A 17,636-nucleotide genomic window follows, 5' to 3' on the forward strand; every position below is an offset into this window, starting at 1 on the left:
AACCAAGTGCAATAGGAACTTTCACACATTAAGGTAGTTAATGGCTATAGCAACACAACACAATATATGTAAAACATAGTGGTTTGAGTTGATGATGGACATCAACAAGTTGAAGAGAAAAGTTTTGCATCCAGTTTTCCTAGAATATATTGGGACTCTTCCTCCAAAAATTAGTCAGATCCTCATTACGCATGCAATGACAGTAATATTTTGTCCATCAGGTGAGACCAACACCTAGTTGGTTATGTCAAAGATGACCTAAAGCTTCACAATATCTTATGCCAGTGTGGACTACTGAACATCAGGTGAATGACACTCAAGGATGACAAGGAACACACTGTAAAGCTGCCTGCTGAAGCTCAACAAATTAGTTGTAACCAAATGCTACATTGCAACAGGTCACTAAGTGGATTAGAATGTCAAAATTCTTGGATTCAAATCATCCTCTGGGATTCATCCGAAAGTTTTGTGAGACAGATTGCTTTGTTGTATGGCGTTTCTTTTTTTAATGCATTTTGGATGCCAAATGTGTGACTACTGGAATCGGTTACGAGGGAGTATTCCTCAAACTTCACTGATAAAAAAGGAGATAGTTTGGTAAAATGGCTGTATACCTGCACAACAAGTACAGCAATTTTCATGACTTGAACCTTTCAGTGACATTGGTAAACACGTGGAATTACAATGTGCAACTGTTTTTCTCCTGACTCATTGATATGAATATTGACTATCCCATATCTCATGATAGATCTAAAAACACACAATAAATTGACCAGATTCATTCATTGCTATTCCTGAAAAGTACACATGACATGTATTTCACTGTTATGCTGGAAAAAAACTTTCGTCACTTACAGGGTTAAACTGCACAATTGTGGAAGTGCAACTTTTCCCTTTAATACTTCCACTCATTTATCAAATTCAAACGAAAAACCACATTTCATTATTCTATGTAATTAAACTCTATGTTGGTGATGCTAAAAATTATGATGGTCAATTAGACTGTATAAACCTGTGACAACCATAAGATTTATCTTGCAGTGGGAGTATATGCAAGTCCAGGATGCGTAGAGCAGTGTAAATGGGGTGGGGGAAGCAATTAACAAAACATACACAGGGAACTGTATTGAGGCTGTGCAAGTAGCCTTTCAGAGTGATGATGCATATCAATTGGTCATCCAAACAATCAGAACCAAGGAGGAGATATTTTGTGACACTGGAACACTGATTTGTAATCAAATGAAACAATAAATGCACTAGAACAGTAATGTCTTCCCACTTCCATTTTTCATATGGTTTGATACAAAATGAGAGATACTATGCAATGATTTTACTAATAACATAAGTTTTGTCATCCTTTTCATATCAGGTCTCACAGTCTTGTGAAATTCGAATTACCACAGGTAGGTTGGCTGGCTGGCTGATGGGTTGGTTTGTTTAAAAAAAAAAGGGGGGGAGGGGAGGAGGGAACAAACTGTGAGTTCATCGGTCCATTGTTCCCAGTAAAATAATTACAAAATGGAAAGAAGAAAAGAAAGGAGACGTACAGCACAATAACAAGAGAAAGGAAGAACCAGAAGTATGACAAAAGGACAACCAACACTACTATGGACAAAAACAGGAAAATAAAACCATAGAGAGAAGCAAGAAACAGGTAGAAGGGGTAAAAACAAGAGAGCAGATAACCGTGGCTGGTCAACCATGAGAATAAAAAGGAAAAGCTAGCCACTCTGCGACACATTAATACATCTACCCTAAAAACATTAGAGTGGAGAACACAAAGGGACAAAGGACATGCGCTGAAACTTATATAGAATGGTAAAACCCATCGTCACGTATAAAACGTAAAACTAAATTAGCCGACGACACGTTGTTAGAAAAAATTAATGGCAACGAGTCCGGTAAATGAAGAGTCCATCACAGGGCAGCCAAAGGAGGACAGCTCACCAAGATATGGGGCACTGTCAGCCAGGCACCGCACAAACACTGAGGTTGGCCATCAGGACGCAGGAGGTAGCTGTGTGTCACCCAAGCGTGGCCAATGCGGAGCCGGCAGAGAACCACAGAGTCCCTGTGAGAGGCCCACATGGAGGACTGCTACACATTCGTAGTCTCCTTAAAGGCACGCAGTTAGTTGTGCGTGCTGAGGTTATGTCATTTCATCTCCCAAAGCTGCAAAACCTTGCGGCACAGTACTGAACGCTGGTCAGTTGCAGAGAATCCAATCTCCATAAGCGGTTTCCACGTAGCCTGTTTGGCCAGCCTGTCGGCAAGTTCGTTGCCCGGGATTCCGACATGACCTGGGGTCTAGACAAAGAACACTGAATAACTGGACCATTCCAGGGCATAGATAGACTCCTGGATGGTTGCCATCGAAGGATAACGAGGGTAGCCCTTGACAAGATCTTGTAGGCTGCTCAAAGAGTCAGTACACAGAAGAAACGTCTCCCACACCTCCCCAGGTTCATGAACAGATGTGCTCAAGAGTACGAGATATAGCCACCAGCTCGGCAGTGAGAACACTGCAGACATTGGGCAAGGAATGCTCTTCAATATGTCCTCCATGGACATACGCGATGCCGACGTGAGCATCAGCCATCGAGCCATCGCTAAAAACCACTTTGCAGCCTCGGTACTTGTCAAGAATCGAGAGGAAATGGCAGCAGAGAGCCGCGGGGTTAATGGAGTCCTTAGGGCCATGTGAAAGGTCCAGGCGAAGCTGCGGTCTAGGTGTACACCATGGAGGTGTATGTGAATGGACCTCAATTATAGGAGGTAAAGGCAAGGACTCCAGTTCAGAAACAAGGGATTGGACACAAATTGCAATTGGAAGCCCCGACCTGGGTCACTGATGCAGGAGATGAACCGCCGTGGGTGGGAAAAGGAGACTGAGATTCGGATGCGCAGGAGAGCTACGAACGTGTGCTACGTAACTGGCCAGCACTTGTGCACGCCTAACCTGCAATGGAGGCACTCCGGCTTCCACAAGGATGCTGGTCAGCGGACTCATTCTAAAAGCTCCTGTCACTAGCTGAACGCCACAGCGGTGCACTGGGTCAAGTACACACAACACTGACGGTGCCGCTGAAACATAAACCAGACTCCTATAGTCAAGGCAGCATTGAACAAGGGCTCTGTAGAGCTGCAGCAGTGTAGAGCGATCTGCACCCCAGTTGGTGTTGCTCAGGTAGCGGAGGGTATTGAGGTGCTGCCAGCACTTGCACTTAAGCTGACAATGGTGAGGAAGCCAAGTCAATCGGGCGTCGAAAACCATTCCTAAGAATTGATATGTCTCCACTACAGTAAATGGATCATCATTAACGTAAATTTCTGGTTCTGGATAAACGGTACGATGCCGACAGAAGGGCATAGCACATGACTTTGCGGCCGAAAACTGGAAACCGTGGGCTAGAGCCCATGACTGCACCTCGTGGATGGCTTCCTGTAGGCGCAGCTCACCAACACCAGGACTGGTGAAGCAGTATGAAATGCAGAAGTCGTCTGCATACAAAGAAGGTGAGACGGACGGCCGTATAGCTGCTGCTAGACCATTAATGGCCATTAAAAACAGACACACACTCAATACAGAGCCCTGCGGGACCCCATTCTCCTGGATATGGGGCGAACTATGGGTGGCACCAACTTGGGCACGGAAAGTACAAAGCGACAGGAAATTCTGGATAAAAAATCGGGAGTTGGCCTCTGAGACCCCACTCGTATAATGTGGCAAGAATATGATGTCACCAGGTCGTGTCATACGCTTTTTGTAAATCAACAAAGACAGCAACAAGGAGTTGGAGTCTGGAAAAAGGTTTTCGAAAGGCAGACTCTAGGGACACACGATTACCAGTGGTAGAGAGACCCTAGCGGAAGCTGCCCTGACATGGAGCTAGTAGGCCACGTGACTCCAGGAGCCATCTCAACCGCCGACACAATATACATTCCAGCAGCTTACAAAGAACGTTGGTGAGGCTGACGGGCCAGTAGCTGTCCACATCGAGTGGGTTTTTACCGGGTTTGAGCACTGGAATGATGGTGCTCTCCCGCCACTGCAATGGAAAGATGACAGATGACATCGTACCATATCCGATTGAAGAAGACAAGGAGATGTCACTTGTAGTCAGATGAGAGATGTTCAGTCATCTGACTGTGGATCTGATCTGGTCCAGGAGCTGTGTCGGGGCAATGTGCAAGGGCACTGAGGAGCTCCCACTCCGTATATGGGGCATTATAGGATTCACTGTGGCGTGTAGTAAATGAGAGGACTTTTCCTTCCAGCCACTGTTTGAGAGTGTGAAAGGCTGGGGGCAATTCTCCGACACAGAGGCTTGAGCATAATGCTCAGCAAAGTGCTCGGCAACCGCATTTGCCTCGGTAAATAACACGCCGTTTATGTTAACACCGGGAACACCTGTTGGGGTTTGGTACCCGAAAACACGTTTGATCTTCGCCCAGACTTGGGAAGGTGATGTATGGCACCCAATGGTCGAGACATATCTCTCCCAACACTCCTGCTGCCTTCGTTTGGTAAGTTGGCCAACACGAGCATGGAGTCATTTAAAGGCTATGAGGTGCTCCAGGAAAGGGTGCCGCTTATGCCGCTGTAGAGCTCGCCGACGCTCCTCAATTGCTTCGGCAACTTCGAGGGACCACCAAGGGACTGTCTTTCGCCAGGGGTACCTTAAAGAGCGAGGGATTGTGTTTTCTGCAACAGAAGCAATTGTTGTAGTCACCTACTCAACCATCACATCGATGTTCCCGTGTGGGGGAGATTCAGTGGTGACAGCAGAGGTGAAAGTTCCCAAGTCCGCCTTGTTTAAAGCCCATCTCTCCAGGCGTCCATGTGCTTGGCGCCGGGGCAGTGACAGGAAGATGGGGAAGTGGTCTCTACCACGCAGTCGTCATGTGCTCTCCAGTGAATAGATGGGGGAAGTCCTGGGCTGGAAATTGATAGATCAATGGCCGAGTAACTACCTTGAGCTCCACTGAAATGTGTGGCGGCTCCAGTATTTAAGAGGCAGAGGTCGAACGCAGACAGTAAAGTTTCAACATTTCTGCCTTGGCCAGTAAGTACGATGCCACCCCACAAGGGGTTATGAGCATTAAAATCTGCCAAAAGTAGGAGAGGTTTAGGGAGTTGATCAATCAGCGCAGTTAATACATTCAGGGGTATTGCACCATCTGGAGGAAGATATACATTGCAGAGAGTTATTTCCTGCGTCGTCCTTATTTGAAGGAACACAAGTTCACTACAGACTGAGTTTAGGACATTAACGCGAACTCCACCTGATACTCGATTACAGTCACTACTGTTCCTGTAGTATCCCTTAGAGCCAAGGAGGGCAGGGGTTCGCATTGCCGGGAACCAGGTTTCCTAGAGAACAATGCAGAAAGCATGTGTAAAGCTTAACAGTTGTCGTAGCTCAGCCAGGCAGTGGAAAAAACCGCTGCAAATCCACTGGAGGATGACATTGTGAGACTGGGAAGGCATGGAACACTCAATGAGGCAGTTTACATCTCAGGGTCACCTTCTGCCACCGACTTTTGCTTGAGCAGTCTATATCCATTTTGTCTGACGGTCCGACGAGATCTAGGTCCACAGCGGACACCAGAATCTCCACCTCATCAGCAGACACACAGCTTGGAGGTAGCTCACCATTGTCAGCTTAAGTGCAAGTGCTGGCAGCACCTCAATACCCTCCGCTACCTGAGCAACACCAACTGGGGTGCAGATCGCTCTACACTGCTGCAGCTCTACAGAGCCCTTGTTCAATGCTGCCTTGACTATAGGAGTCTGGTTTATGTGAGTGCCACCACAATTCCCTTGGTCTTTGGGACCTTCTTTTTGGACTTCTCTCTCTGTTCCTTGGGTTTCCCTGGCCGGGAGGACTTCACTGATTCAGTCTCCGGGACTGACAACAATGAGCATTAAGCCCTGTGACGAGCTCCTTTTGGGCTCTTCACCCACTGGTGGGTGTCATCTTCCCCACTAGCAGAAACCTAGGTAGGGAGTGATCCAAGGGACCCCTTCCTAGCGAGAGCAGCCAAAGAAGTTGTATGCTACTCCAGCTTAGAAGTGGGGACGGACGTCCCTGATGGGGAGTGGGGGTGTTGCTCCTGAAATATGTGGTGCAGGAGCAACAGGGAGGGAAGTGCTCGCCCACCATCAAGGGGGCAGGTGTAGTCTTCTGGCTCTGAGAGGTGACTGGGGTTGGCAGAGTTGATGGGGTTAGAATCGTTGTAGCGGCGGTGTAAGACTATGTCATGCATACAGGATGTAGGCATTCAAATTTCCTCTTAGCCTCAGTGTAGGTCAGTCAGTCAGTCCAGGGTCTTGTGTCCATGGTTTTCCTTTCTGGAAAATCCTGCAGTCTAGCAAGCAAGACGAATGGTGCTCTCCACAGTTAACACAAATGGGAGGCGGATCACATGAAGTATTGGGATGTGATGGACCTAACTTCCAACATTTAAATCACTGCATTGGGGAAGGATATAGCATTTTACATCACAGCAGTAGACGATCACCTTGACCTTATCGGGTAACGTATCACCCAAGAGGACCAAGATGGAGGCAATGGTGGCAACCTGATTGCCCCTCAGACCCTGGTTGACACGCCAAACGAAATGTACACCTCACCGTTCTAAATTGGCACACAGCTCATCATCAGACTGCAAGAGAAGGTCCCTATGAAATGTGATACCCTGAACCATATTTAAGCTCTTACGGGGCGTGATGGTTACAGAAACATCCCCCAGCTTGTCACAAGTAACGCCCGTGACTGGGCAGAGGATGCTGTTTTGATGAAGACTGACCCAGATCTCATTTTGGACAAGCCCTCCATCTCCCCAAACCTGTACTCTAAATGCTCAACAAGAAACTGAGGCTTCATCATCACGAAAGATTCCCCATCAGCTCTCTAACATACAAGGTACTGGGGCGAAGAAGAGCCACTGCCATCTTTAGCCTGATGTTCTTCACATGGTGTGGCCATGGAGGGGAACTTCTGTGCATTGAATTGAGGCTGTGAACATTTAGAGACTGCTGCTGTTTGACTAGCAGCAAGAGATGACGTACTACCCTTCATGATGTGTCATCCACCCTGATGTCACCCACTCCGACCAGGGGCCTTCCCCATGGGCACCAACCAGCCGCAGCAAAGGTCACCTGGCAGGATGGCCATTGACAGGAGTCCCAACGCCCCAGGGGCATGGGCATCTACCCCTTAGCATACGTGGGGAGTTAATGGCGCAGTCATCAGCAGAGCAATCCCTGTGTGGTCAGGGGGCTACAACCAACAGGGTACATGGTGGCCCCACCACAATGGACTGGCTATCATGCTGGATATCAGGTGCAAACAAGTCCATTATCATTGTCAGCATAGAAAACGATACTGCACAGTTGATGGAAAAATACGCACCCAGGAGGGTGACCTCGCCCAACAGTTGGAGAATGGGCAGAAGTGCACATCCACGTCGACGAAGGATGCGATAGGTCTCAGTGCACGATGGACATGATGCGCCATGTAAGGCGCACTTCCCAATTGGCTCGCTCTTTGGGAAAATTTTGAAAAATGGAGGTCAAACCCTAAAGGGGACCACCACAAAGCCTGAAACCTGTGAGACTCCTTTTAGTGGCCTCTTATGGCAGGCAGGAATACCTGGCGCCTATTGTAACCCCCGGACCCATAGGGGAGGAAATACCACAGGTTCAAATCCCAGACAGAGAACAGAATATTTTAAGTGTCTTTAACCTAGCCTTCGGCTCTCGTATATTGTTTGGATTCCACATTAAACTGCACGATTACTGGGATTGGTTACACACATGCAAGCTGCCAAAGTGTCATCCACCAGATGGCTGAATCACATGGAATAATATTTTCATGCTCTGTGAACAGGTATTCGTTGTGTAACTTTCTGCAGTTTATCAGTTCTTTCTTTAGGCTGTGGTATTTACATACATTAACTAGCTTATCTAGTAACTGAGTTCTCTTCTATTCTTGCCCTCTAATCACATCCACATGTCCTTGTGCCACAGTTTTGTAAATTCCACCAAGCTTTTTTCTCCATTTTATTAGATCCAGTAATTGCTTTCCTTCTCCCACTCTATTTATCAACTTCTAGTTTGTCACTGTCTACCCACCCTACTTTGTTTCCATTCTCCACACTCTCCACATTTCAAAAGCCTTCAACATCTTCCTGTGTTCATTCCACATGAAACGAGTTTTGGCATCATAAAGTAGGGCAGGGGTGAGCAAATAGCAGCCGGCAGGCCACATGCGGTCCACTATGGGTTTTTGCATTGCCTGCCAAGACAAAAAAAAAAAAAAAACCACCTTGAACCAAGATTTCCTTCCTGTACATGACTGAAAATTTCCATTAGGATGCCCACATGAAGACGCATGCACGCTGCTGATACTATTTGTGCAAACCAAATTGACACTCGATGTAGTGACCCACTGGAATGACCATAAAGGCATTTACCATTTATAGTCCTTCCCAACAGCCACCACACAAAGTGTCAACTTGGTTTGCTCTGAAAATATGTAAAACCAGTGCATTATTTTGTGTGTTTAATGAAGAATGGAAAAACACATATTTCTTTGTTAATAATACACTACAAATAATTCAATACCTTCTCTTGCTGACAGTATGGGTAATGTAGCTGATGATGATAAACAGAAGGCCGAAATTCTAAACCTAGCTTTCAAAAACTCGTTTACAGTAGAGGACTGCAGCACCATTCCCCCTTCCAATTATCGAACAAACGAAAGGGTGGCTGACTTAGTGTTTAGTGTATCTGGGATTGTAAAACAGTTAAGATCCTTAGACGCCAGAAAGGCATCTGGCCCAGATGGTATCCCCGTAAGATTTTATGATGACTATGCTAAAATATAGCTCCATTCTTATCCATCATCTATCAGAGATCATTGGAACAGCAGAAAGTTCCATGGGACTGTAAGAAGGCCCAAGTCATAGCAATCTATAAAAAGGGTAGAAAATTGGATGCACATAATTACCGACCAATTGCACTGACATCGATTTGTTGTAGAATCATGGAACATATTTTGTGTTCAGACATAATGACCTTTCTAGACTCTGAGAAGCTCATCTGCAGAAACCAACACGGTTTTAGGAAACAGCGGTCATGCAAGACTCAACTGGCCCTCTTTGTGCATGATATACAACAGGCTCTAGATACCGACACCCAGGTTGATGCCATATTTCTCGACTTTCGAAAGGCGTTCAACTCAGTTCCGCACTGTCACTTGCTGCAAAAAGTGCGGGCTTACGGTCTATCCAATGACATATGTGGTTGGATAGAAAGTTTTCTAACAGACAGGGAGCAGTATGTCGTCCAGAACGGGGTAACTTCAACAGAAACAAGAGTAACTTCAGGTGTGCCCCAGGGCAGCGTAATAGGTCCTCTGCTTTTTACGATTTACATAAACGATCTGGTTGATGGTATTGACAGCGGCCTTAGACTGCCGATGATGCTGTAGTCTATAGGAAAGTAGTATCACACGAAAGTTGTGAACAAATCAATGAGGATTTACAGAAAATAAATGCGTGGTGTAATGACTGGCAGTTATCTCTCAATATTAGTAAGCGTAACCTACTGTGTATAACAAGGCGAAAATCCCCATTAATGTACGAGTACAAAATAAATGATCAGTCTTTGGAAGCGGTAACATCCGTAAAGTATCTGGGTGTGACTATTTGAAATGATCTCAAATGGAATGATCAGATTACACGAATAACGGGTAAGGCGAACTCTAGATTGCGGTTTATTGGTAGAATCTTGAAGTGATGCAGTCCTTCAACAAAGGAAATAGCTTACAATACGTTAGTTCATCAAGTCTTAGAGTATTGTTCATCTGTATGGGACCCTTACCAGTTGGGTCTGATTCAAGAGATTGAGAAGGTGGTTCAAAGAAGAGCAGCAAGATTCGTGACTAGTACATTTAGCCATCGTGTGAGCATTACAAATCTCATAGTAAGTTTGAAATGTGAAACACTTGCAGATAGACGACGCGCTAAACAGAAGGGGATGCTCACTAAATTCCGAAATCCAATCTTCACCGAGGATGTAGAGCATATATTATTACCACCAACTTTCAAATCGCGTAATGATCATCATTCAAAGATAAGGGAAATAAAGAGCTCGTACTGAGGCGTTCAGACAGTCGTTTTTCCCTCGCGCGATCCGAGAGCGGAACAGAAGGGGGGGGGGGGGGGGGGGGGTATATGACTTAGGCGCGAATTGTGCCCTCTGCTAACACCTCTTGGTGGCTAGCTGAGGACATATGTAGATGTAGATATAGATAATTGGAACTGTATCAAGTGACAGTTGTATCTAAGGAGTACAATCAAACACTGGAAGAAAAAAAAAAAAAAAAAAAAAAAAAAAAAAAAAAAAAAAAAAAAAAAAAAAAAAACGTGAATTCAGCTGTAAACTTTCCAAGAAATACCACAAAATAAAATTTGCAGAGGGTGTGACTGAAGAAGCAACAAACATTATTCACAAAGAAATTGACACTTCAAAACAGCACCACAGATGCAATTTTCAAGATAGCCTATAACCTTGACTAAACGCAACAAGCCCTTTTTCAACTGTTGAGTTTATTAATAAGCGTATGACAGAATGTGGAAGCGTATTGTGTACTGATGTTAGAAGCCAATTTTAAAGCATTTCATTGTCATGGACAATGACAAACTCACAGAACAGCTGAAGATGGTGAGTAAAGATTTTGTTTGGTTTTCTTTGGCAAAGGATGACAGCACAGATAACCTAAACCCTGTAGAATTACTTAGCTTTATTTGTGGAATTATGGAAAATTCTGTAATCGCAGAGGAATTACTTGGACTACAATCAATGAAATACAGAAATACACCTCAGGAATTGCTGGAGTGTACTGTGAATTGTGTGGAGAAAAGTGGCTTGTCCTGGAACAAAATGGTAAGCATTACAATAGATGTGGGGAAAATAAGTTACAAGCACAAGACATAGTGGTATGTTTTCTTTTCACTGCATTTTGCATTAGGAGATCCTTTGTAAAGCATGTGGTAGATCCTATTGCTGGTGTCATGAACATAATCACAGCAAGGGCATCCCACCATCAGCAATTCAAAAATATACCTTTTGATGATGTGGAGGCGCAGTGAAGAAGTAATTTACGACAGTGTGAGGTCTTTGAGCCTGAGCAAAGTGTTAAAAAGAATCTGGACATTCCAAAGTGAAATCCTCTTCTTTCTGGACAAAAAGGAGAAATATCTGATTTTGTTACAAAAATGGGGTATCAGGAGTGGAGATATGAGATACAGCTTGCAGCTGATATATTTGAGAAACTGCATGAATGGACTGTGACTCTGCCAGGAGAGGAGTTGTTTGCAAATGAAATGTGGAAGCATGTAAAATCATCCAAAACAAAACTAGGTCTATCCACAACGCAAGCAGGCAACGGCAATATCTGATGTTTCTATTTCCAGAAAAACAATGTGCCTGAAGTGTTTCTGTTAAGATTAAGGATCATCTGCAGAGAGACCATGGTCACAAGATTTTAGGACTTTAAGAAAATTGAGCCTCAATTCTGTTTGCTCTCTTACATTTGCATCACTGCTGATACTGGCACAGCACCTGAGAAGCTGCAGCTTGAACTTACTTGACATTCACTCAGGACACTCAGTGAAAGAAATGTTTAATGCTTTGACATTAAATGACTTTTAAAAATGTTTGTCTGCTGAAAAATTTGCATGATGCAGAAACTTGCAGCCCCCACCGAAAAACACAAACACACACACACACACACACACACACACACACACACACGGTTATACATGGATCAGTTATACGGGTTTTCACATATACGTAATTTTAGTTTTAAATCTAGTGCTGCTATCTGTAAACAGTACGCAGAAGCAGTAATGCCTGAGCACATTTCAACACCCATCTTCTGTCATGTTTCTCAAAACTTGAACCGTCAATTCAGGTCAGCAGAGCTGTGAAGCTGTATTTGACAAGGTCTCTACTAAAATGTCGGATAAAAGGAAAGAAAATGTGCTCATCGATGGAAAAAAGTATTGAGAGAAGTCGTATTCAGTAGAAATAAAGGTGTTTTGGATCGTTAGACATTCAGTGTGCTTTGTTACTTAGTGAATCCACTGTGAGAACTATTTGTGACAATGCAGTCGATTTGAAAACTGCTCAATCTCCAACTACTTTAAGTGTGACTAGAGCGACCAAATCTTGCTCAGAGATGAAGGGAAAAACAGAAAAAATGCTAAGCCACTGGATTCAGCACCACAACCAACAGCAAATGCCTCTCTGCAGCTGCTACCGAAGCTACAGTCCAAGACCTTGTATGCAGATTTAACAAACGATGAGTATGATTCAGTGCCTTTCTCGGCCAGCTGAAGTTGGTCTGATCACTTCAGGCATCATTTTGGCTATCACAACATTAAAAAATGACAGGAGAGGCAGCTGTGGCCGATCAAGTTGGAGCTGAGGAATTTAAAGATACATTCGAAGAAGTTGTGACAGAAAAAAAGACTATACTGCATAGCAGGTTTTCAACATTGATGAAACGACCTTATTTTTGAAATAAATGCCTAGCCACATGCTGACTTCTATTGAAGAAAAAACAGTACCAGGATTTAAGGCTGCCAAGAATTGATGCACACTTCTTTTCAATGTTAGTATTGCAGGGGATTGCAAATTAAAGCCCCTTATATCTTCTACTCTCAAAATCCTAAAGCACTATAAAAAGGGTTGCGACAAGAGCAGGCTCGGAGTTCATTGGAGATGGAATAAAAATGATGACTTCTGATGTTTTCAACAACTATTTTTTAATGAACTAAACAGAACTGAAAGCCTTTTGTGAGAAAGAAAAAATTGGAGCAGGTAGTTATTTCTACAATCAAGGCATGCTATCTGCATAAAATTTTCTTTAATCGCTTAAAAGAATGTGATTTGAGTGACAAACTTAACCACCAATTTTTTTCAGGTGGCACTTCAATATTAAGATCGCTACTGATGTTGTTAGAAACTGCAGACCTTGCATGTCAGATTGGATTCACTGATACCTATGCCGAATGTGCCCTCCCAAACTCCCATTTCAAGAAACTGAGCAACGAAGATTTGACACTTTCAATCAGAATAGTAATAATTAATACAGAAGAAACAGAAATCTAGGAAATTCAGCCTCTTGGAAAACTGACAATGAATAAATTGGCAGAGTTATTCAGAGAGATTGCCACCGCAATGACGATTTTTGAAGAACATGATCCTTCAGGAGCAAGGAGTGCAAAATTGAAGAGAGAAGATGAATGTTATCTTAAATGTTACATAGAGTTGTAAAATCAACAGGCAATGAAGACTGCAAAGCAAACAATTAAACATTTTTTTGCAAAACAGTGTGGCACTGCAAACAAATGTCAAGTGCCTAGCAAGAACACTTCAGCCACAAAGGATTTCCATTTGAGTAAATCCATAATGGAAACTAAACTGATTGTAGCACCAGCAAATTCTTGCAAAGTAGATTATCCGGAAGCTATTTAGGATGTAGACCTGATGAAAAATACTTTGGTGCATTATTGTGTGTTTCAGTGTTAAAAATTTAAGTGTATAAATTGTGCATTAAAATGCATTTCAGAAAGATGATGATTATTTTTGGTAAAAATACTCAGGAACTCTTATTTTAAGCTTAATATGTGAATAAATGAGAACCTGACCTCATTTTTACATATATAATTACTATCAATTAACACAAATTTGGTATGCGAGACAATTCTGCAGAATGTACTATCCCGTATAATGAGATTTACCTGCAAGTAGACAAGGGTGACACGATATATTTGTTTCACTGAATTGATTCTAACATTAAATGTTCTTGGAGCTACCAATGATATGAAATCAGCATGATAAATTGAATAAAACTGTCAGTATTTTATTTATTGACTTTTGTGGTACAATTTATACCTTTACTGACATGCAAAATTAACTAATGAATTCAATCATTTTAAAAGGTGTGGTCCTCCACTAATCCCAAGCCAGAACAATTGCTCATCCCTGCAATAGGGCATTCCCAACAAAACATTCCATAAACTTTTCCCTTAATCCAGTTTACATTCTGTTACAGAAAATCTTCCTGTTACTATAGTATGCAAATTTAGCCACTGCTATTTTTCATTTAATGTCAGTGTCTCACCTCAAATTCTTTCTACTCCTTTTTAGGCACTGAAAATTTTCCACATATTCTAGTTTGTTTCCGTTCGGCATTATTTTTAAACTTTTGTATCCTCCTCCTGTCTTTTTCATTTACTTTATGTTTATTTTCATTCCATAATCTTTTCTCGTGGCTTTGATCACTTCTGTCCTTGGTGTTCTTTTCCATATCTGGCTAAAAGAAGCACACTGTTTACAATTTTCAAAACTAAGTTTCACACACCAGTTTTGACCTCCTATCCACTAATAAAAAATGACCAATCATATCTTTCAAATATCTGATGAAGAGTTTAAGTGATAACCTTGTCTTACACCTTTCCCAAATTTTATTCCATTGGCATTCTTTGCCTTCAGTATTGCTGAAACCTTCTGATCAAATATAGCAATATCTCCAGTCAACTTAATTTTATCTATTCACAACCTTTTTCCAGTTTTGTAAGCCGAATAGCTCCCTTGATGTCTTTAAAATCACCCCCCCCCCCCCCCCCCACACACACACACACACACACACACACACACACACACACACACACACTCAAAGAACCTGAAACCTTCTGGCTATTCCCCAATGTGATATATTTTGTAGTCAGGTCTCTCAATTTCCCCTCATTGCTCCTCCATTCTCAAATTAAATTACTTCCACAGGGATCATATTAGTTACTAATGCACTTCTGTTCTCTTCCAACTTCTGCTTATATCAACGTACCAGTACTTTGTTGTATTTTGCAAATAACTGTTTTCCGTTAGAACTGGTTTAGTTCACTGTCAAAGAAAAATATCCTCCACGAGAAAAACACATCTTCGAAGAAAAAGAAAGTGCACTTTACATCAACAACATGTACATCACCTTTATTTCAGAAAGATATGTAATATGACCTTACCGTCACCATTTGGAAGAACTCTTCATCTTTTAACACATTCACATACTTTCCGACAGCTACCATATCACGCTGGAGTAAACTGAAGAGTTTAATGAGGAGTATGAATCCTATCCATATCACATTGGTCTGACGCACAAAGATGGATATAACACCTAGGCCAAGAAACAACAATCACAAACAAATCATGTATTACGTAGCCTTCTACATAATAATAAAATTTATATAGCGTTTATAACACAAACAAAAAATTACATATCGTTTAATATATAAATGAATCTGTTAAAATCATGAAAGGCATAGTAGTTAATACCAATGTTTGTTGTACTAAGGAACATATTTCTCATTACCAGTGAACTCTAAATACTTAAATAATCCAAGTAATATTCAAAAACTTATTACTTGACTTATTCTACTGGGACTTAACTTCCTAAAAGGAACAACTCTTAAATATCTTACAATTAATCTTCAGCTGTTTCGTGTTTTTAAAAAGTTTCTGCAACTGAGCCAAACACTGTCCAAGTCTGTCTACCCACCAGTGATGTATTTACAAGACAATGCAGAAATTAGTTCAAAAAATTTCCATAAAACCAGCATATCAACAATAAATTATTCAAATACAGGGATCAGGAAAGTTACAGACATTAGGTACTCTGTTATTATGAAAATGAAATCTTGGAACAGCTTTATGGAACACAGAACACTTACTTTGGTTAGTTGTTACATAGATCATTTGAAAAATTCTTTTATCAAAATGATGTGGAACGAATCTGTTTACAGGATATGTATACATGATTAGCGTTAACATTACTGAACAAATAAACACATTATCATTTTATTCCTACTTGTGCAACCACACTTGAAAACAAGATTTTATTCCCTTCTTTCTTCATCTCATCAAACCTGACGAGACATACTACTATATATTTAGAGGGTCTGATCGAAGCTTCTTTGGGCTGCAATAGTCTGGATAGTTTTCTAGTGCAATACAGTTTTATGGTTTCAAATATAATGCTTCGTGTACCTATAGTACCGCCATGAGCACACAAAAAACTACAGATGTTTGTGATTTAGCTAGTCTCTAGTATATCTGCTAATCTGAACTGTAGCCAATACACTTCACTCTGGTATGCTCACATATCTGTGCATCCGTCGAAAAGCTGGTTCACATTACAACAGAGGGTCATTCCAAGTCAACTCGCCTAGACCTCCCAGCTTGACCATCACGGATTTCATTGAAATTTTATGTGAACATTCGCACATGTAACCAATGAACATTGGTAGCCTTTAACATTCTGTGAAGCAATACTGGCCAAGATATTGTCACTTGTTTGACTCCTTGAGCGACTGCACAGAGCAAGCATGAATTTCTGACAACTTTGAACTTTTACATCTTTGGCAATACTTTCTCAAAAGAAATGAAATTTGGCCATCTTGTTCAACCTTATGCTTTATCTTAAGAGAAATAATAAAAAAACTTTTTATAAGCCATATCCAGCCAGAAAATTTTAGACAAAATTGATCACAAAAACTGGCTCCAGAAGTTGGCTTTAATATCTCACGGACTAAAACTGCGACAAACATAAAACTTGGCATGTAGTAACCTAAAAACACAAGGTCCTCAAATATGACGTTTCATTTATATACCACCTGATTTTGCAAGAAACTATTTTCTATAAAACATTGCAGACTGGGTTCATCAGAAAGACAATGGTTTTAACTGCAAAAGTGGTGTATTTGATTATGCAACACGGACTAACAATGCTATGTAATTTGAATCAAAGTTGTGAGTGAAAATTGCAGCACAAAAAAGATGTAAACTTCAGATTCTTATAGCTTGTACAGTAAAGGCATGCTGAACATGAACCTTCATAAGCAACAGTTCGGTAACATAAGAATGTGCAATACAATATTTCCTTATTTTCCAATAACCTATAAATTTGTCAAAAAGATGATGATTTTTGTGGAAATTTGAAAGTAGGGTATACTCTACTACACTTATTTTACGACAATTATTTTCTACTTAAGCTTCAAAATCAACTTCATTCGAAACAACCCCCACCCCCAAACATTGGGCTTAATTTTCAATGAGCTAACGATACTACACAAATTGAGGCAAAGTAGCCGAAAAAAATTGTGCAGTGCTGCAAACAAAGTTTTAAATGGCTTCTAATATCTTGTTGATTAGAGGCATGATACACTGAACTTTGGACATAATTCCACAACATATAGTTTTCCAATATAAAATATCATTCACGTACTGCTCTCCAAATTTCTACAAAATCAGTTCAAACTTTATTTTTGTAAAAATTACATAAATATATCACATTCAACTTGCTTTTAGAAAAGTTGTTTTCCGTAACTGATTTCAAACAAATCGCAACTGGAAAGGGCACATTTTCCAACATTCAGTAACTTTCGTTCGATTTCCCATTGTGCGCCAACAATACCTGAAAAAGACGGAAAAATTTGAGAGCCTGTACCATGGCAGACAGCTACACTCCAGCAACCTGTTGTCAATGTTCCATTACATTTAT

General features: G+C 41.7%; 1 protein-coding gene across 1 annotated transcript in view; it reads right to left on the reverse strand.

Moving 5' to 3' along the window:
• LOC124555198 (putative Dol-P-Glc:Glc(2)Man(9)GlcNAc(2)-PP-Dol alpha-1,2-glucosyltransferase) overlaps nucleotides 1-17,636 on the reverse strand; it is a 109,746-nt gene that overhangs the window by 38,940 nt on the left and 53,170 nt on the right. Inside the window, exon 4 of the mRNA XM_047129043.1 lies at nucleotides 15,103-15,254. Within this exon, the coding sequence (XP_046984999.1) occupies nucleotides 15,103-15,254 (152 nt within the window). The remainder of the gene's footprint in view (nucleotides 1-15,102; nucleotides 15,255-17,636) is intronic.

The sequence above is a fragment of the Schistocerca americana genome, chromosome X (assembly GCF_021461395.2).
Source record: "Schistocerca americana isolate TAMUIC-IGC-003095 chromosome X, iqSchAmer2.1, whole genome shotgun sequence".
In the NCBI taxonomy this organism is placed as follows: domain Eukaryota; kingdom Metazoa; phylum Arthropoda; class Insecta; order Orthoptera; family Acrididae; genus Schistocerca; species Schistocerca americana.